This window comes from Salvelinus namaycush, chromosome 24 (genome assembly GCF_016432855.1).
Source record: "Salvelinus namaycush isolate Seneca chromosome 24, SaNama_1.0, whole genome shotgun sequence".
NCBI classification, from domain to species: Eukaryota; Metazoa; Chordata; class Actinopteri; order Salmoniformes; family Salmonidae; genus Salvelinus; species Salvelinus namaycush.
Genome location: NC_052330.1, coordinates 19,945,923 through 19,970,318, shown reverse-complemented (window position 1 = coordinate 19,970,318; position 24,396 = coordinate 19,945,923). Strand labels below are relative to the sequence as shown.

Below are 24,396 nucleotides of genomic sequence, written 5' to 3'. Positions count from 1 at the left end.
TTACAAAAATATGCAAACACATATGAGGGTCAGACGTTTTTCGTCAGCTCTGCAGAGTGGTCACTAGCCGGCACGGCCATAAAGTCATAACGTCTGATTTTAAATATTAACCACACTGTTTTCATGCATTTTTTAAAATATAAACAATTTAGATTTTGCAGCTGGCCCATCTAAGGGGAAATTCCTCAGTTCTTTGTCCAGGACAAGACTCATGACAATAAATGTCAACCTGCCAGTGACACACGTTTGTTTTACTATCCTTGTGGGGACCAAAAAATTGCTTCCCATTCAAAATCCTATTGTCCCTAACCATAACATTAAAGAGATGTTTAGGGATTATGTCTCTGTGCCCAGTATGAAGGAAAGTAATTTTGCGTGCTAACTAGCATTATCTGCTAGCATGCTATCCCTTTAACCCCTAAATATCCCTTTAACCCCTAATTCTAACCCTAACCCTAAAATATATGTATTTATTTGTGGGGAATTGTGAAATGTCGTCGCCCCCCCCCCCCCCCCCCCCCCCCCGAATGTTCCTTGTTTTACTATCATTGTGAGGACTTCTGGTCCCCACAAGGATAGTAAAACCAAAAACACATATATATACACACACTCACACACAGCAAGTGGCCCATGTCATGACTGGTGTTGTTGAGGTCTGTGGTTAGATGACTTGGTGTGTTTTACATAGTGTTAGTCTGTCAGTGTGACTGAGGTGTTTACACAGGAACTGTGGTGTGTCGGAAGCTATTAGAATGTGGCTTTGGCCTTCAGGCCTCATTTAGACTAAATGGGCTGTCACATGGCCACACCACACACACACACAATGCAAAAACATAAGGAAAAAGGTCTTGTTAACACAAACTTAAACACTTCGAGGTTGCCATCTCATTTCAACACCTTATGTGTCCCAACAACTGTCAGTCACACCATTCATTGCTCCAATCCCTACAGTTGTTTCCCTGGTTTCCTCTATGGTTACCGTCTCCTTGGCTACTCCACAGGACCGACACCCAGGCTGAGATCGACCTGGTGTGCCAGATGGCCAAGGAGTCTGGGGCGTTGGATGCCGTGCCGTGTCATCACTGGGCGCGGGGTGGCCGTGGCTCGGTGGAGCTGGCCCAGGCAGTGAAGCAGGCCGGCAGTCAGCCCAGCCACTTCCAGTTCCTCTACAGCCAAGAGGTGAGAGACAGACACCCCATTGCACTACGACATCTAGCCTCTAGTTTACACTTCTAAGCGCTAATCTGGAAGTACTGGAAGGTAAGTAAGCTAAATAGACAAACTTGTCAAGTTTCTGCAGACCATTCTGGCTTGTGATATAAACGGGTGCAGGAATGTGGTTGCCATGTCCAATCATTATAAAATGTCCCGACATAGTTAAGTGTTGTAGATCAATAAATTGACACTGCTTTTGTTGAGCCTGCAAGGTCGGGTCACATTTATTTATATTAGCTTTACAGTACATGGGGAGCTGTGCAGGGTTGGGCTCAATTTAGTTTGAAATTCGAATTCAATTCTTGAATTAACTCATGAAGTGAAGAATTTACGTTGAATTCAATTTTAATTTCAACAATCTTCAAGATATGGAATTGGACTGTTTGGATTGGAATTCATGCACATGGAGTTCAAATCATGCAGCGCAAAAATGTATTTGTGTATTTCCAGTATAGCTACGCTGTCTGAACTCAGTGACATGATCAGCCTGAACCTCTGAGGATTTAGAATTTGTGGAATTGTTGGGCATAATATTGAATTGGGAATAGAATTATTGGAACATTGGACTTGAGAGGAATTGAATTATCTCAGAATTCAGAGATGGACTGACCCGGAATTTGAATTGAACTAAATGGAATTTACAGAGTTGGAATTGAATTAGTGGAATAAACCCCATCTCTAGTTCTATGTGAAGCTATGGCAATGAGACACACTGCTAGCTTGTATGTAAGCACTGGGTGGTGGTTAGTATTAGCGTGGCGTAACACTGGCCTGTGATATTAATTGTTTGGAGCTTGTTAAAGGGCCCTGACACACTGTCATTCCTCTGAGCCCTGTGAGAATGCTGTGGTCAGGGCCAGGGGCATAGGGGTGTGTGTTACTGTACTGTGCTACTGTATCCCATCCAGTTCCTCCCTGTGACCCTATGAACAACCCCTATACATAACGCCTGTTGCATGTGGCGGAGTAGGTCCAAGTGGCCTTTCCCCCGACCCAGGGCAATATCCCTGCTATGCCTCACAGAGGAGGTGTGAAAACGAGACTTGCCAAGAACGGGTCTGCTTTGGCCAAACCATACCAGGTGGTTACTCACATGATGAAAGAGGCGGACTGGCCATCTGCCATTTCAGGCAAATGCCAGATGGGCTGGTACATTTATAGCCCAGTGGGCCTGTCTGACTTGGGTTTTAGCGCAAAATTATCATTCTGGCTGCTAATGGGAGCCTCAAGGGAAAAAATGGGCCGGTGTTTTAGAAATGCCAGGGTTGGCTTCTGGTCCCAGTGTGCCCCTGCGTGATGAGTAACCTTGCTTGAGACCTGAAGACTTGAGCTCCCCTAGTCAGTCACCTAATCATGACTGAGGGTTCTCAGTCTTGCATTCAGGTTTTCATTTCAGACTGTGCACACAGTTCCTATAGTAACTTTATTATTATACAGTGTGGAATGTGTTGACCCAAAGTCTCTAAGCCAACAGTTCCCAAACTAGGGGTGAAATGGGGTCACGGGACAATTTCCAAAATCCTGAAAAATAAGAAATATATACACTGAGTGTACAAAACATTTAACACATTCTTAATATTGAGTTGCACCCTATTTTGCTCTCAGAACAGCCTCAATTCGTAGGGGCATGGACTCTACAATGTGTCAAATGTTCCACAGGTATGCTGGCCCATGTTGACTCCAATACTCCAATCCATCTCATCCCACAGATGCTCAATTGGATTGAGATCTGGTGACTGGGCAGACCACTGCAGTCAGCTGAATTCACGGTCATGTTCGCAGAATCATTCCTGGACAATCCTAGCTTTGTGCATGGGGCATTATCCTGCTGAAAAAAATACATTTGCATATGGATATACTGCTGCCATGAAGGGATGCACCTGATTGGCAATGATATTCAGATATCCTGTGGCATTCAAATGTTGCTCGACTTTTATCAAGGGGCCCAATGTGTGCAATGAAAACACACCCCACACCATCACACCACCTCCAGACTGCAATGTTGACGCACGGCATGATGGATGCATGTACTCGTGGTTTTCTGCATACCCTAGTACTCCCATCAGTGTAAAACAAACGGAACCGGGATTCATCAGACCAGGCAATGTTTTTCCAATTTCCCAGTGTTTTTCTTCCTTAGCCCACTGCAACCACAGTTTCTTGTTTTTTGCTGAAAAGTGGAATTCTGCAAGGTCTTTGGCTGCCATACCCCATTCGTGCTAAGGTACGACGACTTGTGCATTCTTTTATGGGTCTTTGGGCACCAGTGTTGTATTGGACTGTCAGTTCTTGACACACTCAAACCAGTGCGCCGGGCACCTACTACCATACCCCATTCAAAGGCACTTAAATATTTTTTATTGCCCAGTCACCCTCTGAATGGCACAGATACACAATCCATGTCTCAATTCTCTCAAGGCTTAGAAATCCTTCTTTAACATGTCTCCTCCCCTTCATCTGCGCTGATTTGAAGTGGATTTAACAGGGGATATCAATAAGGGATCATAGCTTTAACCTGGATTCACCTAGTCAGTTTGTCATGGAAAGAGCAGGTGTTCCTAATGTTTTGTACACTCAGTGTATATTATAATATCGTCTTTGTATCTCAAAATCATTGTAATGTGGTTAACCATAAAAATGAAAATGATTCAAATCTAAAAGATAGAATTCAACCAGGGAGCGCCCTTAGATCATGGAAAGGGATGCAGTTGAATCAGTCCCACAGTTAATGGCAAGGCCTGCCACGCTATGAAACCACACACTATTGCAGAGACTTTGATATTACCGACCGCAACTGATATGGTGAAAACAATGTGTGGGGAGACCGAGGCACAGAAACTCACATCAATACCGTTGTCCGAACATTCTCAAACTCCCCAGCTTATGCTCTCCAAATGGCTGTTAGCTGTGAGGGTCGAGATGCTTTTGACCAGATGGGACTCCATCTATGGCGGGACTCTAGTTATGAATGTGTCTCCCTCTGCCATATGGACACATTTATATGATACACTGAGAGCAACTGGAGGCAAAAGAGCTGAGCACAGAACTGAGATATACCACAGCAGATAACTACATCAAACCACATCCACTGCACCACGCCTGTTCACAAAACTATGTGGAGATATGGGATCAGAGCATGAAAATGTTCTATTTCACACCGAGGCTTGGTGGTTATCGTGGTTATCGAGAGGGAGTGTTAGAAAGATTTTTCACATTAAGAGAGGAACTGTGTCATTCACAATGGGTTAAAAAACAACAGACTTGGTTGACTTTCTGTGTAATGAAAATAACAGAAAACAGCATCAGTAAGTGTCCCACATGAGTGATGACTGCTCACCTCCAATGCTTGGAAGGGCACTTTGGGACTTACTTCCCAATCCGTTGGACTGTGGTCCTGGCTCAGTTGACATGCTAGTAAGAGAAATCGAACAGCTGGTCGAGCTGTCATGTGCCCGAATGCGGCAGACAACGCATTCACGGGTCACTGAGGAGTTTTGGTTCCTGACTCGAAGGGAACCGACTTTCCAACCTAAAGATCACTGACGTCATAACTTGACCACCTGTTTTTCAGAGTTCCCAGTTGTCTTGAAAGCCCCAGAAAAGTCATGGTAGACTACCCTTCGCCAGCTCATATGTGTGAAGCTGGATTCAGTGCTCTTGTCTGCATTAAAACCAAATATAGATCAGGGTTGGATCTGACAGCAGATTTGAGGTGCGCACAGTTGACGACGCCCCCCCGACTTTGAGAAGCTCTGATGCGACATTCATCAACCACACCCATCTCATTATTGGTGGTGAGATAAGATACATTGTCAGACTAATTTGCAATTGACTGTCATAGCGCCACATTTAAAGTACACAGCATGACCAAAAGTATGTTGACACTTGCTCGTCAATCATCTCATTCCAAAATCTTGGGCATTAATATGGAGTTGGTCCCCCTTTGCTGCTATAACAGCCTCCACCGTTCTCGGAAGGCTTTCCACTAGATGTTGTAACATTGCTGCGGGGAATTGCTTCCATTCAGCCACAAAAGCATTAGCCAGGTAGGGCACTGATGTTGGTCAATTAGGTCTGGCTTGCAGTCTGCATTCCAATTCTTCCCAAAGGTGTTCGATGGGGTTGCGGTCAGGGCTCTGTCCAGGCCAGTCAAGTTCTTTCACATCGATTTCAACAAATCATTTCTTTATGGACCTTATTTTGTGCAAGGAGGCATTATCATGCTGAAAGGGGAAAGGGCCTTCCCCAAACTGTTGCCACAAAGTTGGAAGCACAATCGTCTAGAATTTCATTGTAGGCTGTAGCGTTCAGATTTCCCTTAATTGGAACTAAGGGGCCTAGCCCGAACCATGAAGAACAGCCCCAGACCATTATTCCTCCTCCACCAAACTTCACAGTTGGCACTATGCATTGGGGCAGGTAGCGTTCTCCTGGCATCCGCCAAATCCAGATTCGTCAGTCGGACTCTGCGACGAGGAGGGGGCCCTCTCTCCACCGCCGGGGAGCCTGTTTTGTTTGCCTGTTCTAAAATAGGCGTTTCGCGGTGGAGAGAAGATAAAGACAATTATGTGCCTATCTGTTTTGGAGGGCAAGAGTTGACTGTTAGTTTTTTATTTTGAAATTAGATCACCTGACTGAGAGTCTATCTTTCACTGCACTATTTCTGTCCCTCCTTAAATTGCATGTGGTACATTTTGACTTGACCACAAACTCTCTTGTTGTTTCTGAATTTATCACGTTAGACAGTTTGGTTAGAGACAGTTTGCCCTGTTCTGTGAAGGGAGTAGTACACAGCTTGTACGAGATCTTGAGTTTCTTGGCAATTTCTCGCATGGAATAGCCTTCATTTCTCAGAACAAGAATAGACTGACGAGTTTCAGAAGAAAGTCCTTTGTTTTTAGCCATTTTGAGCCTGTAATCGAACCCACAAATGCCAATGCTCCAGAACTCAACTAGTCTAAAGAAGGCCACTTTTATTGCTTCTTTAATCAGGTCAACAGTTTTCAGCTCTGCTAACAATTGCAAAAGGGTTTTCTAATGATCAATTAGCTAATCAAAGTTTATTATTTTAAAAAGGCCAACACAACGTGCCATTGGAACACAGGAGTGATGGTTGCTGATAATGGGCCTATGTAGATATTCCATTTAAAAATCTGCCGTTTCCAGCTACATTAGTCATTTACAACATTAACAATGTCTACACTATTTCTGATCAATTTGATGTTAATTTAATTTACCAAAAATGTGCTTTTCTTTCAAAAACAAGGACATTTCTAAGTGACCCCAAAACTTTGAACGGTAGTGTGTGTATATCTAGATGTTCTCACTCCTTATGTTAGACTCTAATGCCAAAAACGTCTCACAATTCCAAAATAACCCTCAAGAAGGGATGTCTAGGAGTGAGCAAGGTCAATGTGTGTTTATGCTGAATTTGTATGTGTATGTTTTCTTCATATGTGTATCTGTGAAACACCCCCATGCCTTAATGTCCCATGTTTGAGTTCCTGTCTTTGGGAGCCCATCCAGAATCGGAGGAAAAAACATCAGCTGGTTTGAGTTAGTGAGTTTGGAATGTGACTTTGTTTAACTGATCCTGTTAGAGACCATGCAGGGTTGTGTGTGCCTGTGTTTGCGCGTGTGTGTTTGCGCGTGTGTGTGCGTGTGTGTTTGTGTTTGCGCCTGTGATTGTGGGCTCACGTGCATGTGCGGGTGTGTGTGTAGGTCCATGGAGCCATTTCTTGTCTCTCTGATTAGCGCTAGCATCATGTAGTAGAGTTCTGTTTCCTTAGATGACTGGCCAGTAGAAGGGTTTACAACCCTAGGCTAATTAAGGCCTTCTCAGGAAGAACAATACATACTGTATTCCCTAGGTAGTTTTTAGTTGTTACTCTCCTAGCATTTGTCTACTGATTTTAAATGTGACAGAGAAAGACCTTCTAAAGATAGACTCAGCGATATGACGTAGATGCAGAAAGTAAACAGCATAGTGGGTCAATTTCCGCAACAACTAAGAGCGTTGAAGAGTGAGGCTCAACTTCTTCTCTGCTGGTTTGGTGCCCTGGCTACCACGCTGTAGCAGTGTGAAGCGAACCTGTGCACATGCGTAGACACTGTGTGAGAGCAAAGTCCTTAAGGTTTTAGTTCCTTTTGAGACTAAACGTCTGTTTCCCATAGGTCCTTGCTGAATACTGTCCTATGTCTTCTGTCCTCCCAGACCCCCATAGTGGAGAAGATTAGGATGATAGCCCAGAAGGTGTACGGGGCTGATGACATCGAGCTGTCTCCAGAGGCCCAGGCCAAGATAGACTATTACAACCAGCAGGTGAGGTCACCATACCATACTACACATGATCTATTGAAGCTTTTACATAGTTACTTTCTCATGCATCAACATGCACACACACACACTGAATTAATTCAGTTGTCTAATTATGTTCCTGTGCTCCTGCCCGCAGGGTTACGGGAAGCTTCCGATCTGCATGGCCAAGACCCACCTGTCCCTGTCACACTTGCCTGAGAAGAAGGGCACGCCCACCGGCTTCACCCTGCCAATCAGAGACATCCGCGCCAGCATCGGGGCAGGATTCATCTACCCATTGGTGGGAACGGTGAGTGGTCTGGATTCTGGAAGCACAGAGACTGAGGCTCTATTAGTCTCCATAGGGATCTAAGGCAGGGTTAAGCCATTTTTACATGAACACGGTCTCAGTGACCCACTTTTGGTTCTCAATGTGTCTCGTGTGAGAGAGTGGTAGAGACGGGAGAGAGTCACAGTGTGTATGAAGTGAATATGTCTGTAAATATTCTTTTGAGTGGCAGGGTGTGTGTGTGTGTGTGGTTTTCTTTAGTGTCCCTTGTGTGTTTTTGACCCTGCCCAGCTGTGCCTCCTGAGGTGTAGTCCCTCTAACCAGACTTCTGGCGCCAGAAATGCCAGGAATTTTTCTTAACGATGTGTGTGTGTGACTTACTCTTACATTGCTGCTCTGAGGAATTCAAGAACATTCGAGTAAAATAAAAAATATATCTAATTCCCTCGTACGGTTCTCAGTTCAAACATTAGTCAATTAGGGGCCTCCCGAGTGGCGCAGCAGTCTAAAGCACTACTGAGGCGTCACTACAGACCTGGGTTCGATCCCAGGCTGTGTCGCTACCAGGAGACCAATGAGGCAGCGCACTATTAGCCCAGCGTCATCCGATTTAGGGGAGGGTTTGGCCGGCCGGGATGTCCTTGTCCCATCGCGCTCTAGCGACTCCTTGTGGCGGGCCGGCAGCATGCACACTGACTTCGGTCTCCAGTTGTGCGGTGTTTCCGCCGACACATTGGTGCGGCTGGCTTCCGGGTTAAGCGATCAGTGTGTCAAGAAGCAGTGCGACTTGGCAGGGTCTTGTTTCGGAGGACGCATGGCTCTCGACCTTCACACCTCCCGAGTCCATACGGGAGTTACAGCGATGTAACTACCAATTGGATATCACGAAATTGGGGAGAAAAAGGGGTCAAAAGAAAAATATATATACATTAGTCAGTTAAATCTTTCATCCGAAGCTCTGCTTTAAACCTCATTCCTTTCGACCCTGAACTTTCTGTCATGAACTTCTCTAGGATATGTGGGACGCTACTGTCCCACTTGGCCAAAAGCCAGTAAAAATGCAGAGCGCCAAATTCAAATATATTACTATAAAAATCTAACTTTCATGAAATCACACATGAAAGACACCAAATTAAAGCTACACTTGTGAATCCAGCCAACATGTCTGATTTCAGAAAGGATTTACGGCGAAAGTACACCAAACGATTATGTTAGGTCAGTAGATAGCCACAGAAAACACAGCCATTTTTCCAGCCAAAGAGAGGAGTAACAAAAAGCAGAAATAGAGATAGAATTAATCACTAACCTTTGATGATCTTCATCAGATGACACTCATAGGACTTCATGTTACACAATACATGTATGTTTTGTTCGGTAAAGTTCATATTTATATCCAAAAATCTGAGTTTAGGCGGGACGCTACTGTCTCACTTGGCAAAAAGCCAGAGAAAATACAGAGCGCCAAATTCAAATGAATTACTATGAAAATTACTATAAAAATCAAACTTTCATTAAATCACACATGAAAGTTACCAAATTAAAGCTATACTGGTTGTGAATCCAGCCAAAATGTCAGAATTCAAATAGGCTTTTCGGCGAAAGCAAACAATGCTATTATCTGAGGATAGCACAATAGTAAACAAAGAGAGAAAAGCATATTTCAACCCTGCAGGCGCGACACAAAACGCAGAAATAAAAATATAATTCATGCCTTACCTTTGACGAGCTTCTGTTGTTGGCACTCTAATATGTCCCATAAACATCACAAATGGTCCTTTTTGTTCGATTAATTCCGTCAATATATTTCCAAAATGTCCATTTATTTGGCGCGTTTGATCCAGAAAAACACTGCTTCCAAATTGCTCAAACGTGACTACAAAATATCTCAAAGGTTACCTGTAAACTTTGCCAAAAAATGTCAAACTACTTTTGTAATACAACTTTAGGTATTTTTGAATGTTAATAATCGATAAAATTGAAGACTGGATGATCTGTGTTCAATACAGGATTAAAACCAACTATAGCCAGCGTTCTGCTCACGCGCTTCTATCCAACAGGACACTTAATGTGACTCTCATTCAAGATGGCCGTACTTCTTCATTACACAAAGGAATAACCTCAACCAATTTCTCAAGACTTGACATCCAGTGGAAGCGGTAGGAACTGCAAGCAGGTCGATTAGATATTTGGTTTCCCAATGAAATCTCATTGAAAAGAGAGTGACCTCAACAACAACAAAAAATCTGAATGGTTTGTCCTCGGGGTTTCGCCTGCTAAATAAGTTATACTCACAGACATGATTCAAACTGTTTTAGAAACTTCCGAGTGTTTTCTATCCAAATATACTAACAATATGCATATCTTATCTTCTGGGGATGAGTAGCTGGCAGTTGAATTTGGGTATGCTTTTCATCCAAACGTGAAAATGCTGCCCCCTATCATAGAGAAGTTAAGGAAGTTGCTCGACTTCCTTAGCTGCCCACTGAAAGTCTTATCGCATACGCAGACACACCGGGTTTCCGTGTGTGTCTATCTATTACCCTCTACTCTCCTTTGGATGTTCCTCTTCTGAACTGGACTTAACCCCAGACCTTCCTGATAACCCCTGAGCTGGGTTGGGCATGATGGGCTTGGCTGGATGGAGCCGGTTGTTGGTCGTACAGGAAGTTGGTCCCCCACTGTTTCCCCGGCATGCTGGGTAGGGGCGGCCGCCAGTCGGTAGGACGTCTATCCAGCCACCCGCCTCCACCGCTTTGATCTGCTAGGGCCTGTGTAGCCATCACAACCCTTGAACTATGACTCCTGACCCCGGAGGGAATTTACTAGCAGCTCCTTGAACTTTTTCGCCTGGCCCATAGTCTCCTCCTGGCGTCTGATTAGATCCATGTCTAAAGGGCTAGCAGATTAGTTTCTGTAATGTACTCTCTTTTAGTTTGGTGAACTTGACCTTTTATTCATTTTATTAAATTGATGTCTGAATTCATTGAAGTTCTTTGATCCCAATAAGTAGCTTTAGACTACTGTGTAAGGCAAGTGAGCACTACGGCAGCCATCTATGCATTTGGGTGTGTATCCTGTAGGTTTTCTTAACACGTGCCAGAGTGTTGATCTGACACGTGAGTGTGTTTTTGACGTTTGTTTGTACAATATGCTTGTGTATTAGCTAGTTACTTGAGAGAATGTTTTGTCTGGGAGACGGGTTGCTTTTGCTGCACCTGCCTTTGTGAGCACGAGACCCAATGTGAGGAGTGAAGCAGGGATGGCACACAGTTTAATTAGCACTGTTGTGGTTGTCATGTCAGTTTTGTGTCACCCTGACCTCAGGATCATCTCGCTCTCTCTCACAGGTGGAGAGATTTGGCCAACTGAAGGCCCCGGGGGAATAAAGAGGGGGAGGGGAAGCACGGGAGGGGGAGGGGCAGGTGAAGGCCTTAGTTGGGTGAGGAACCAGGAAGGGGCTGATGTCATTTCCCAGATATGTGAGGGAGAGGTCACAGGGAAAACAATAGGTCTCTGTAGAATCCATATCCCATTAGAGCAGGGGTATTCAACCAGGGATTTTTAATACATACAGTACCAGTCAAAAGATTGGACACACCTACTCATTCAAGGGTTTTTCTTAATTTGTTACCGTTTTCTACATTGTAGAATAATAGTGAAGACATCAGAACTATGAAATAAGCAAAAAAGTGCTAAACAAATCAAAATATATTTGATTCTTCAAACTAGCCACCCTTTGCCTTGATGACAGCTTTGCATTCTCGCAACCAGGTTCATAAGGTAGTCACCTGGAATGCATTTCATTTAACAGGTGTGCCTTGTTAAAAGTACATTTGTGGAATGTCTTTCCTTAATGTGTTTGAGCCAATCAGTTGTGTTGTGACAAGGTAGGGGTGGTATACAGAAGATAGCCCTATTTGGTAAAAGACCACGTCCATGTTATGTATGGCAAGAACAGCTCAAATAAGCAAAGAGAAATTACAGTCCATCATTACTTTAAGACATGAAGGTCTCCTCTTTATAAAGCACAGAATAGCTGGAATTTATAGATCCTGTTCACTTGTCCAGCTGTGCCTCCTTCACCTAGAGGTTATATTTAAAGAGTTGAAAGTAGCTACACGCAACACACAACTTTTGACCAGGAATTCCAAGCTCTGTTTTGATTTGTGTAGTCCTGACAATTCCAATATTGTAGAGATGTCAAAGGAGTGCAATCCATGAAATATATATAGGTTTCTAATCTTCAGGTTCTGTCTGTGACCTCCCAATGCACTCGCGATGACATCCCAATCAAATGTGAAACTGTTGAAAATGTTAAGTACACCATAAACTAATACGCACACCAGCCTAAAGCCTCACATCTTATAATTTAAGCTTCTTGTTACAATTCCCCCCATGAGAAAGGCAGTGCGTCTGTGGGTTGTCAACTCCTGTAGCACTTCCCTGGCTGAAGTCAGAATAGGATAGAATGGACTTTTTTGGTCTCCCGAGTGGCACAGCGGTCTAAGGCACTGCATCTCAGTGCTTGAGGCGTCACTACAGACACCCTGGTTCGATTCCAGGCTGTACCACAACCCAGCCGTGATTAGGAGTCCCATAGGGCGGCGCGCAATTGGCCCAGTGTCGTCCGGGTTTGGCCGGTGTAGGCCGTCATTGTAAATAAAAATGTGTTATTAACTGACTTACCTAGTTAAATAAATGTTGCAGTTAAGTTGTGCTATCTGCCCTGTAGCTCCTTAGAGACCACTACTTGCAGCAGGAATGTGGTGCGACGGGTCATATTTACTACTGTGAACTTCTCACTTAAGGAAGCACACACTCACACAGGTCAGAGTTCAAAGCTGCCCCCACTCATCTCTTTATTTATTTGCTCCAAAGAAAACAAATGATAGATAAAAACGAATTAAAACAAAAAAAGTGTTGCAGGTTGGAAGCTCAAGGGCTGATATGAAAACCACAAAATAACTATATACAATACATAAGTACAAAAATAAAGGTTTGTTAAAACATAACAAAACCTGCTAATTATAAATTAATTAATTTGATCAGTAATCACAAAAAAATATATATTTGTTTTGTTTAAATGTGAGTGTGTGAGAGTTAGGCTATGTGGAGGAGATTACTGAGTAGTTTGGTTCATTAGGCGGACTCCCAGTGTTCACTTGAAGTTAGGCCCGTCAGTCAGAAGAGCACTAGACAGACAGACAGACAGACAGACAGACAGACAGACAGACAGACAGACAGACAGACAGACAGAGACACAGACAGAGACACAGACAGAGACACAGACAGAGACACAGACAGAGACACAGACAGAGACACAGACAGAGACACAGACAGAGACACAGACAGAGACACAGACAGAGACACAGACAGAGACACAGACAGAGACACAGACAGAGACACAGACAGAGACACAGACAGAGACACAGACAGAGACACAGACAGAGACACAGACAGAGACAGACAGAGACAGACAGAGACACAGACAGACAGAGACACAGACAGAGACAGACAGAGACAGACAGAGACAGACAGAGACAGACAGACACAGACAGAGACAGACAGAGACAGAGACAGACAGAGACAGAGACAGACAGAGACAGACAGAGACAGACAGAGACAGACAGAGACAGACAGAGACAGACAGAGACAGACAGAGACAGACAGAGACAGACAGACAGAGACAGACAGACAGAGACAGACAGACAGACAGACAGACAGACAGACAGACAGACAGACAGACAGACAGACATTAGCCATTAGCCATTAGCCATTAGCGGTGGACACTGTCTCCACCATGATGAATTATCACCAGTCTCTGCGAGGAAAAGTAGATATGACTGGCTAAGGCCAGCCAGAGTCATGGACTTGGTTAATTTAGAGCTGAGAGAGAAGCTGTGTCGATATTTGTCACTGGTAGGAAGAGTAAAATCAATTGTGGGTTTTTGTGGTTTTTCGTAGTATTCCGAGTTAAGAGCCCCCAACTCCTCTCCAGTGCAGTAGAGGGGTGTTACGCAGTGATAGAATAAGTGCTACATTGTCGGCCCCAGGGTTTTCCCGGACAATGGCGCATTGTTTGGGAATAATGGAGGGAATTTCTTGGCAGAGCCAGGATTCCATCTTTAGCCACAGAGCGTCCGTGTTTTGCGTGTTCCGACAAGTTCCCCGGCTGCCTCAGGAGTATGGGACCAAAGGAGAACAGCACACCTATTGTCACTACCTGAACCATATCTTCTCCATCAACCTCTTCTACCTTCCCTCCTCTCTGACAGTTCATTATTTTAGTTCTGCTTTAACTCTGCTGACAGGACTGTTTATGACCTCTTCTGTCATTTGTAATGGCAGTGTTATGTAGCCACTATGATGCAGGTTCACATTAAGGATCTGACCCTTTTTTTCCCTCTTTTTTCTCCTAAAATGACATTCGAAAAAATCTAACTGCTTGTAGCTTAGGACCTGAAGCAAGGATATGCATATTCTTGATACCATTTGAAAGGAAACACTTTGAAGTTTGTGGAAATGTGAAATTAATGTAGGAGAATATATTTTTATTTTTATTTTACCCTTATTTTACCAGGTAAGTTGACTGAACACATTCTCATTTACAGCAACAACCTGGGAAATAGTTACAGGGGAGAGGAGGGGGGAAGAATGAGCCAATTGTAAACTGGGGATGATATAACACATTAGATCTGATCAAATATAATACAAACAGAGGTTCAAACTGTAGAACCCAGTTCCTACATTTGAATATAAAAATGTATTTTATCAAACAAAACTATGCTACATTTTATCTCTGGGACTCTAAGGATGACAAATCAGAGCAAGATTACTGAATGTAAGTACATTATTTACCTTCAGAGGTGAATGTATCAAACCAGTTGCCGTGATAAAAGTGTTTTGTTGTTGTGCACTCCTCAAACAATAGCATGGTATTTTTTCACTGTACTATCTACTGTAAATTGGGGAGTGCAGTTAGATTAACAAGCTTTCTAATTATATAAGACATATCTATGACTTGGAAAGTTTGCTGTTACTTACAACGTCATTCTAGTCACATTAGCGCATGTTAGCAACAACCATCCCGGTATAGGGACACCGATCCTACGCGATCCTTAAGAGGTTTTTAATGCCTAGTAGTCACTAGGGACGACTACATTACAGTGGTAGTTGCAGGTGCATTACAAATGTAGATGCAAAATAAAAGAGGACAAGTGTCTCCCAAGTCCAAAATTGGAACAAATTGGTTGTTTTGGATAAATAAACCATTCTCAATATTGGAGAGATGATCATTCTTTCCAGGGTGTTTTCAGAGCAAGTCCTATTGACCATGGGCATACTCGTGACTGTCCTTTCACATGTCCTCCTCTTCATGTCCATGATTTCATTATGCCTAATTCCCCCGCCTCACGCCAGAATAACATTTAAGCAGTCAGTTGATTTTAATTTACTCTACCTCAGGATATCCTCCTAGGCTCAATATTCTCCCCGTTAAGCCCCCCCCAGTCAAATTGAGCTGTTTAAAGTTCTTAGTCCTCTGTGACACTAGCTGCTCCAATCCAAAACTGCTGCAGTGCCCGTTTGCCCTAATGACTCACCTTCTGAGGTCTGATTGGACTAGATGCCCAGTCCTTTAGTTTCTGTAATTCTGTGTCAACAAGTGTAGAGAGAAGACAGGTTTTTGTTTGGAATGGAGCCGCACATGTTATTGCAGAAGGAGTGTATTCTCTTCCATCAGTGAGAGGAACGCCCTGTTCTACTGGCCGGTTAGTTGTCTTCTCCTCTCCTGCCCCATACTCCCAGTCATACCCTCATTTTGACTCTTTCCTTGAGGGCCAAAGCTGTAAGTCCCAGGGTAGGTCTCTGATTGTGTGTTCTTCCACTATGAAGACAACAACCTAGATACTGTAATGTTAAGGGATAATCAAGGGGCTATGCGTTGTATGGAAAATAATGCACAACGTGAAAGGTGTGGCATTAACCTTCCACGGTGTTGCATTATCTTCCAGAAAACGCATATAGCTCCCGAGTTGATTATCCCGCTTATACCAATGCTATATTTGTGGCTGAGAAATGTGTTCATTTGACGTCAGAAATGTGTTCAGCATCCACTGAAGTAGCTAGCAAGTTTACTAGATAGCTACAATAGTTGCCTTGGTAACCAAACAGACTTGCTAGCTTAGCTAACCAAACCATCAGTCCTCCTACAGTAGCTTGCGAATTCAACTATGCCAATACTGTTTTCAACTCGACTTTTGCTTTAAAAAGCAGCTCAGATATAGAACATGTAAAAATGTACTTCATTGCCGTTGAATTATACTGTGCATTATTTAAGAAAAACGCACGAGGGGGTGTGGTATATGGCCAATATACCACAGCTAAGGGATATTCTTTAAGCAGGACACAACGCGGAGTGCCTGGATACAGCCCTTAGCCGTAGTATATTGGCCATATACCACAACACCCCGAGGTGCCTCATTGCTATTATAAACTGGTTACCAACGTAATTAGAGCAGTAAAAATAAATGTTTTGTCATACCCGTGGTATATGGTCTGATATACCACGGCTGTCAGCCAATCAGCATTCAGGGCTTGAACCACCCAGTTTATAATGAATTATATTTTGTAGCAAGCTGAATTGTCTAATGTCATTGGCAGATTTTTCTTATTTTTTTTTACCTAAAAAAGGCTTAGTACAAGTAATTTATCTTATTTCAAGATATTTTTTCTAGATAATTTACCTTATTACGACGATTAAATTACTTGTATTAAGCCTTTTTTAGGTTAAAAATAAGAAGGGAAAATGATCTGCCTTTGACGTTAGAATATTTTTGGGGATACGGGGGAAAAAACTAGGAATTATCACTCAATATAAGATATTTAGGCTTCAGTTCTACAGTTTCCTAGGGCAAGGGTGTTTCGCTGCCAGAGGATTTTGACCTGGTTTGGTGGAAATGCATAGCACCATGTGTCAGCTTAGTAACTGTAGCCATTTTGTGCCGGGACCATGATCTCCCACCTTTCCCCCCTCTATTTTTCAGGCTGGTCTAGTTTGGTTGGTTTACTTGGAATTTAAATAATGTGATGTACATTTTTTCAACGCTCACATGTGGACAAAGAACAGAACCATTGACCGCTGGAAGGACACCACAGTCCTTATGATGGGTTGTCAACCCATTTGGCAATCACTCTGAGTCACATAGATGGGAGTGTAGATGTAATAGGGAAGCACCTTCCTTCATCTTGATTTGATCTCCAGCAGACTGAATTAAATGAGTTTGGATTATAGTAATTCAACATCAGATCAGTTATTTCATTATAGAAAATATTTTCCAAACCTTTTGTCCCACTCTTCATGAGTTACCATTGAGCAGCTGTGTTGTGGTGTTGTCATGAATATGCAGAAGCGTTATGCAGTTAACACATAATCTTGTCATTTACAGCAGCTAGAGTTTTTATGGTTGGCCTGGGAGAGGTTTTATTTAAAAAATTCTGTGTGCTAAATACCAATGACCATATAGGCCTGTAACTTTTCTTCTTGATTTGATTCATTAGGATCTCATTAGGGAAAGGGGGATACCTAGTCAGTTGTACAACTAACTGAATGCATTCAGCTGAAATGTGTCTTCCGCATTTAACCCAACCCCTCTGAATCAGAGAGGTGCGGAGGGCTGCCTTAATCAACATCCATGTCTTCGTTAACCGACGCCAATGGTAACAGCTAGTCTTACTGGGGTCAGCTCTTAGAGCTGAAAGATGATTGGCTGAATGAAAAATACTTCCTGTGTTGTCACGTTCTAGCCTAACTCTAGGCTCACCTGTAGGGCCAACTTAGTCAGTAATAGTTACGTAGGAATGTCATTTGGGGCGAAGTTGTACATTTAGTGTTGTTTAAGGCTCTTGTTAATTTGATTTGACCTGTTTTAAGTGAATTTGTTTAATGGCTCAGAAGTCTAGTTTGTTTCACCACGTAACTTCAGTGTGAAACTGCAGATGAAAGATTTTATGAGTTTTGTCCATCGCTACAGATGAATGTATGGGTCTTCTATGAAGAGAAAGCAGCGATCGCTACTGGAATAGGTTCATCAGATCGTCCTGAGATAGAACTACCTGTACTTTGACTGTAGTGGATCACAGAGAGTAAAATAGTGGTCCTGTTATTTGTTAGAGAATCTACAAGAGACATCTCTATTCCGGGAAAACGGCTGTTCGCATAGTTCATCTGGACTGTAAAGATCAAGTCTGGACTAATCATTCTAGTTTATCCTCCTTTCCAACAACCTCTCCTTGTCTTCCTCTCCATTCTGCTCATCAATAACTGTCATCCCAACACACATGACCTGATCCATAGCATCTCAACAGAGTTCTAATGACACATGCATGACTCCCAAATAGGGTTGCAAAATTCCGGGAACTTTCTATAAATTCTCTGGTTTTCCAGAAATCCTGGTTGGAGGATTCCGGATTTCCTGCTGTTTCCCTCCGGGTTACGGGAATCATCCAACTGGGATTTCGGGAATATTGGGGAATGTATTGAAAGTTCCCAGAATTTTGCAAGCCTACTCCCAATCAATAGTGCTTTGGTCGATTGAATTGGTCAAGTCAGCTGGCTGTCCCTATTGGCCACTTTGCAAATCGGCTATGGTCGTTGTCCAATCAACTCCTTTTTTCTCTCACTGAGCCCCGCCCCGTCTGACCTTAGTCTCCCATTAAATTTGATTTAGTTCAGTTTTTTTTCTTAATCTCCTGTCAAAATTACATTAAAATGTTATTGGCTCTCATGCGTCACTGCTGGTTAAGTTATTAGAAATCCAGCTCTCTGAGCTAGAAGAATACACTACTGTAAAGACCAGAGGCTGCTCTGCTCAGGGCTGTCTTATAGACTCCTTTTAGTGTTTGTAAATCGCTGTTAAACTTTTGAATATTTCCTGTTATTTTCAATAATTTAATGTATGTAAACTCATGAATCGAAGACTCAATTGGGAACTGAATTTAAATTGAATCAACTCAAAAGGAAAGCAAGTAATTTTACCTGTTTTCACAATGCACTGCACAGATGGCTAACTTGCTCTTCCTCCTCACTCTCTCTCCCCCTCCCTCTCCCCCTCAGATGAGTACTATGCCAGGCCTGCCCACGCGACCCTGTTTCTATGACATCGACCTCGACCCAGTTACAGAGGAGATCACTGGGCTCTTCTGAGCATGCTTCAGAACAATCACACAGGTAAAATAGTATTCCATTCAAACCATTATGACCCCGTTTTTATTTCCATATTATATATAGCTGAAAATGCTGGTCATATTCATTTTTGACATCTAAATCGATCACACATTTTGGACAAGTCACAGATATAGATTTTACTGTATAGCACGCCATTCATCTTATTCCGATTAATTTAAGTAACGTTATTGTTGGCATTTAGATTTTACCCAATGGTGCCTAAAACACTTTTACTGAAATGAGAGGCTCAGAGGTGTAGCTGTTGCCAAGGTTAAGGGCTGTGGCTGTCGCAAACAATGTCTTTACAGTTCCAGTAAGCCAGATGGAGAAATTATTATCTTAGCTACATATGTAGCTGTCTGTGTATCTGTGTTGTTTCCACTGCCACAGTAAGCAGCAGTCTCGTTATATCCCGTCAGACAACACTGCTACATTTTTCCTCTAAATTCAGTCAGTAGTGAACCAGTTTGTAAATGCTTATTTAGTCTATCTGCCACATACCGTGTAGGGTAGGAACGTGATGATGTCTATGAAACTGAATTCATGTGTTGTTGTAGAGCACTCATACAAGAAAGGTGCCGTGTAGGGTAGAAACCTGATGTTTATATAACTGAATTCATGTGTAGCACTCATACACTCATTGTCCTTCCTCTGAGTTGCTCACTTGGCCTAGACGGTGTGTGTTAAATATTGCCTCAGCGTCAATACACAGTACTCCTCTGGATATTTTCACTCAGTGTTATTCCCTATTCACTCAGCACCAAGGCTATGGCCAAAGATTTAGAGATGCCCTCAGTCAGTCACTCAGTCACTCTCTTCTCCAACGTTCTGATTTTCTCTCCTCAGGCTCTGTGAAAGTCCCTCCTGCCCTGTAGGGAGCATGGCGAGGACTGGAGGAAGAGCCCTACACCCTCCATGGAAGATGCTTAACCCTTCTAATGGCACTTCCTACCTACAGGGTTCCACAACGCCACTGCAAAGGCTGGGGTCACTCTTTTGCACATCAACGATATTAAACCAAATAAGGCCTAACCATGCTGTGTTTCTGTTAACTGTAACCCCTTAAAAATTAGGTAAAAGATTTTGTTACTTTTTAAATTTGTTTACTGAGATGAACTACTATAATATCTCATGTCATGGTGTGGGTTTTATTTTCATTTTTCTTAATGTGGCTTAATATGCTTTTATTTAGTGTAATGCAGTACAAGTGTTCATGTATTTATGCACTAAATTCATGTTGTACGCACAAGTTGTTTTAAATGTGGTTATCTAGCCTCGTCTAACATTTCTTAATCCACTGCATCCTGCTAAATGTCACAGGGTGGCTGTTGGAGTTTGGTTACTAGCTGTGTGCTGATGCTTTACTTCTACTTAATGCTGTTTAATTAGATGGATTATGGAAAACCATGGTTTTCTACCGTATAACAACTGTGCCTTTTAAAATAAACAATTTTATTTACTCTACAGTTCTGTTGTCTTATTTTAGTTTTTGTCTTGTTGTTCACGCCCAGCAGGTGAGCAGAGACTATTCCATCTGTTGTTTGGACACAGACTTCTTCCTGTTATCACAGAGCTCTCTAAGGAGAGCCTCCAAAACAAGCACAATGGCTATTTTTGCTTTGGGTTAAAAATGTACATATGCAGAACAGTTGAATACACTCACTCAATCATGCGCACAGTCAAGTATACTCACTAATGCATGCACATGAACCTAGACATGTGCAAACAATCAAGCACAACAATGCCAGAATGCGTAACAACAAATTTACTCACACATATTTAGAGTTTAGCCCTTGATGGTCCTGAAATCCAGGCCTCAGAGCCGGCCCCCTCACAGGACCCGAGAATGTCAGCTCAGTCTGTCAGGATCTGATGTTTGTTGCTACGTGGTTCCTGTGTACATGTGTGCTTGTGTCGTAGCTGGCATTCCACACCTGCTAGGTCTGTTATTGCCTCTGTTCTCTGGGGTGTCTCTAAGTACAGTGTGTGTGTTCCACTGTCAGAGCGAAAGGAATGCACTCATTCATACTGAGGGGGCTGTAATTGTGTGTGTGCATAAGTACATGTAGTGCTGGACTTAACCTCTTTGTTTTGGGGTGATGACAGATTCAAGAGCTTTAAATCATACTCCATCTCTGTCATAGGATTAAATTGCACTGGCTAGTCTGAGTCTTGTCAAATTGGGTTTGTTTATGCATAGTGTTAATCCTGAATCAGTCCAATTTGACTGCGATGACTTGTAATTTATGTGATCAAATAAAACAACTTCTCCCGAGTTACATACAGGTAGATACTGCGCTATGACTGAGTATTCAGTGTTTAATTTCAGTACCAAGGACAGGTCCTACATATTTCTTAATGTATCCTTAAGGATCAGTACTGTTTACAGGTGTGTGTGGATCAAGAAGCTCAACTATTTGACATGCTGTATGTAGCCTATTTGACCCATGTTTGGTTTACATAGGTTTGTCCTGGTTTTCCACTGCACTTACAGCCTAATGACAGGATCACCTGGGTGAATTAGGGTGTGTTTTGCCCCATGAAGTTGTATACGTGGCTACCCTGCTGTACCCATCCCATATGGCAGGCTACGTTCCTTAGCTAGCTCTAACTGGCTCAGTCAGAAACAGGCTAGAGTCACCACCACTCTCACACCCACCAGTGTAAAAAAGTTCACTAAAAAGTCATTAGAAGCTCACTACATTCTTCCCCACAACACATTATAGCTACCCCCTCTACCTCCCCTGACCAAGCCCACTCACCCCATCTTCCCTGTCTTAACCAAAATACCCCCCTTCTGTTCTCCCAGCCCACTTTCCACCTCTCGTCCCCCTGTCTAAGTTCACTGACCCCCTCTCTCCTCCCATGCTTCTGTCCACTCAGTCCCTCGCTCTCCCTTGTCCTAACCATATCACCCCTTTCTCCCCCTGTCCAATCCCATTCACCTCTATCATCCCCTGTTGATACCCACTCACCCTCTCTACCTTCCCCTGTCCTGGCCCCTTCACCCCCCTCCTGTGACAGGGTAGCAGGGTGCTGAGTGCTAGTCAGCAGGGTGAGGCTGAACACACATGCCTATTGTTCATTGCCAAGTAAGTTATTTTGTATTACGATAGACGAGCTGTCTTTGGAGAGGAGCCCAGTATTGATGCCTGTTGTCTTGGCTGTATGCACGTAAGTGTGTGCGTACATGTTTGTGTGTGTGCGCGCTTGTGTGAGATGCCCTTCTTAGAGCAACAGCCAGCGGTTGGTTGGTTGGTTGGTGTCTCATTAGCCTTGACCTCGACATCTCCGGTAAAGGCTTTCACTTTAATGACATTCACCCTCCTCCCCCACCGTCACCCATCCTCCTCATCCCCACCCTCAAGCCTCCCCCATATTTTCGATGACATCAAAAGTTCCTCCTGTGGGCATGGTGAAGGTCGTCCAATGACAGAGCCACCCTGTGGCCCAGGACCAAGACCCTCACCATCAGTCCAGTGTAAATACTGTATTATCTCCAAGGATGTGTTCTCTGGAGAGCAACCACACAGTTTCTGTTAGCCAGATGTTGACTTATTTTCTCACTGAAAGGATTCTGAATGTTGTCTTTTGTTTAATTTATGTATTTTTTTCTTTCTTCGACAGTCAGTTTTGGCTCATCTCTGTGTGGTACAGTTGTGTGTGTCTGTGTGTGTGAAGATCAGCTCATGTATGGTTAATAAGTCAAGCATCAGGTCAGAAAATTGACATGACCAAAAGTATGTGGACATCGGCTCATCGAACATCTCATTCCAAAATCATGGGCATCATGGTCCCCCCCTTTGCTGCTATAACAGCCTCCACTCTTTTGGGAAGGCTTTCCACTAGATGTTGGAACATTGCTGCGGGGACTTGATTCCATTCAGCCACAAAAGCATTATTGAGGTCAGGGCACTGATGTTGGGCGATTAGGTCTGGCTCGCATTCCAATTCATCCCAAAGGTTTTTGATGGGGTTGAGGTCAGGGCTCTGTGCAGGCCATTCAAGTTCACACTGATCTCGATAATCTATTTCTGTATGGACCTCATTTTGTGCACGGGGGCATTATCATGCTGAAACAGGAAAGGGCCTTCCCCAAACTTGCCACAAAGTTGGAAGCACAGAATCGTCTAGAATGTCATTGTATGCTGTAGTGTTAAGATTTCCTTTTACTGGAACTAAGGGGCCTAGCCTTAACCATGAAAAACAGCCCCAGACCATTATTCCTCCTCCACCAAACTTTACAGTTGGCACAATGCATTGGGGCAGGTAGTGTTCTCCTGGCATCTGCCAAATCCAGATTTGTCCGTCAGACTGGCAAATGGTGAATTCATCACTCCAGAGATTGCGTTTCCACTGCTCCAGAGTCCAATGGCGGCGAGCTTTACATCACTCCAGCCAAAGGAATTGCGCATGGTGATCTTAGGTTTGTGTTCGGCTCCTCAGCCATTGAAACCCACTTCATGAAGCTCCCGATGAACAGTTATTGTGCTGACGTTGCTTCCAGAGGCAGTTTGGAACTCGGTAGTGTGTTGCAACCAATGATGGTGCCACGTTGAAAGTCACTGAGCTCTTCAGTAAGGCCATTCTACTGCCAATGTTTGTCTATGGAGATTGCATGGCTGTGTGTTCGATTTTGTACACCTGTCAGCAACGGGTGTGGCTGAAATAGCCAAATCCACTCACTCTTGTGTATATAGTGTACTTATCTCTGTTCAGTCACATACATTGGGCAGAGTATAGAGAGGGAGAGAAATAATCTTACAAAGTGTTATGGAATCCCCAGGTCGAGGTTAGTTCCCTCTCATTATGGGGCTAAAGTATAGGACAACAGGTTTATCATCCTCTACAGCCAGCCTTCACTCCTCACACAATCAACACTGCCGGTTACACACCATCTACAGGAGTACACACCAATATGGCACATCAGGGCCTGTATTCATAGTGTCTCAGAGTTGAACTGCTGATCTGGGATCAGGTTTCCCCTGTTCATATAATCTTATTCATTAGGATCAAAAAGGCAAAACATATCTTAGATCATAACTCCTTTTCTGATAGACTTTAAGAATAAAGACCCACGACTGTACTTTCCTCTATGTATCTCTCATATTTCCCTCCCTGTCTAGCTTCCCTTCCTTAATGATTCCCTTATTATCTTCCCAAATAAGAAAATACACAGTTAAAGATGTAAAATAAACTATCATTCAGAAATGTAACGCTCAGAGTACTATCAGTTTCAATATCTCTCACTCTCAGTCCATCTGTCTTTCCGTCTCCTCTGTTCCCCCTGTAATAACATAATGATATCTTGCATGGGCTGGGATAACATCAGGAGAACCTGTAGACTGTCTGTCCATGGCCGTTAGTGGT

At 43.3% G+C, this 24,396-nt stretch overlaps 1 protein-coding gene across 2 annotated transcripts in view; it reads left to right on the top strand.

Moving 5' to 3' along the window:
- Positions 1-20,492, top strand: part of mthfd1l (methylenetetrahydrofolate dehydrogenase (NADP+ dependent) 1 like) — a 76,668-nt gene extending 56,176 nt beyond the window's left edge. For both annotated transcript variants that reach the window (XM_038962308.1, XM_038962309.1), the window contains exons 23-27: positions 1,002-1,179; positions 7,430-7,537; positions 7,671-7,823; positions 18,916-19,029; positions 19,873-20,492. In XM_038962308.1, coding sequence (XP_038818236.1) covers positions 1,002-1,179; positions 7,430-7,537; positions 7,671-7,823; positions 18,916-19,005 — 529 coding nt within the window. In that variant the 3' untranslated portion in view covers positions 19,006-19,029; positions 19,873-20,492. The remainder of the gene's footprint in view (positions 1-1,001; positions 1,180-7,429; positions 7,538-7,670; positions 7,824-18,915; positions 19,030-19,872) is intronic.
- Positions 20,493-24,396: the final 3,904 nt, after the last annotated feature.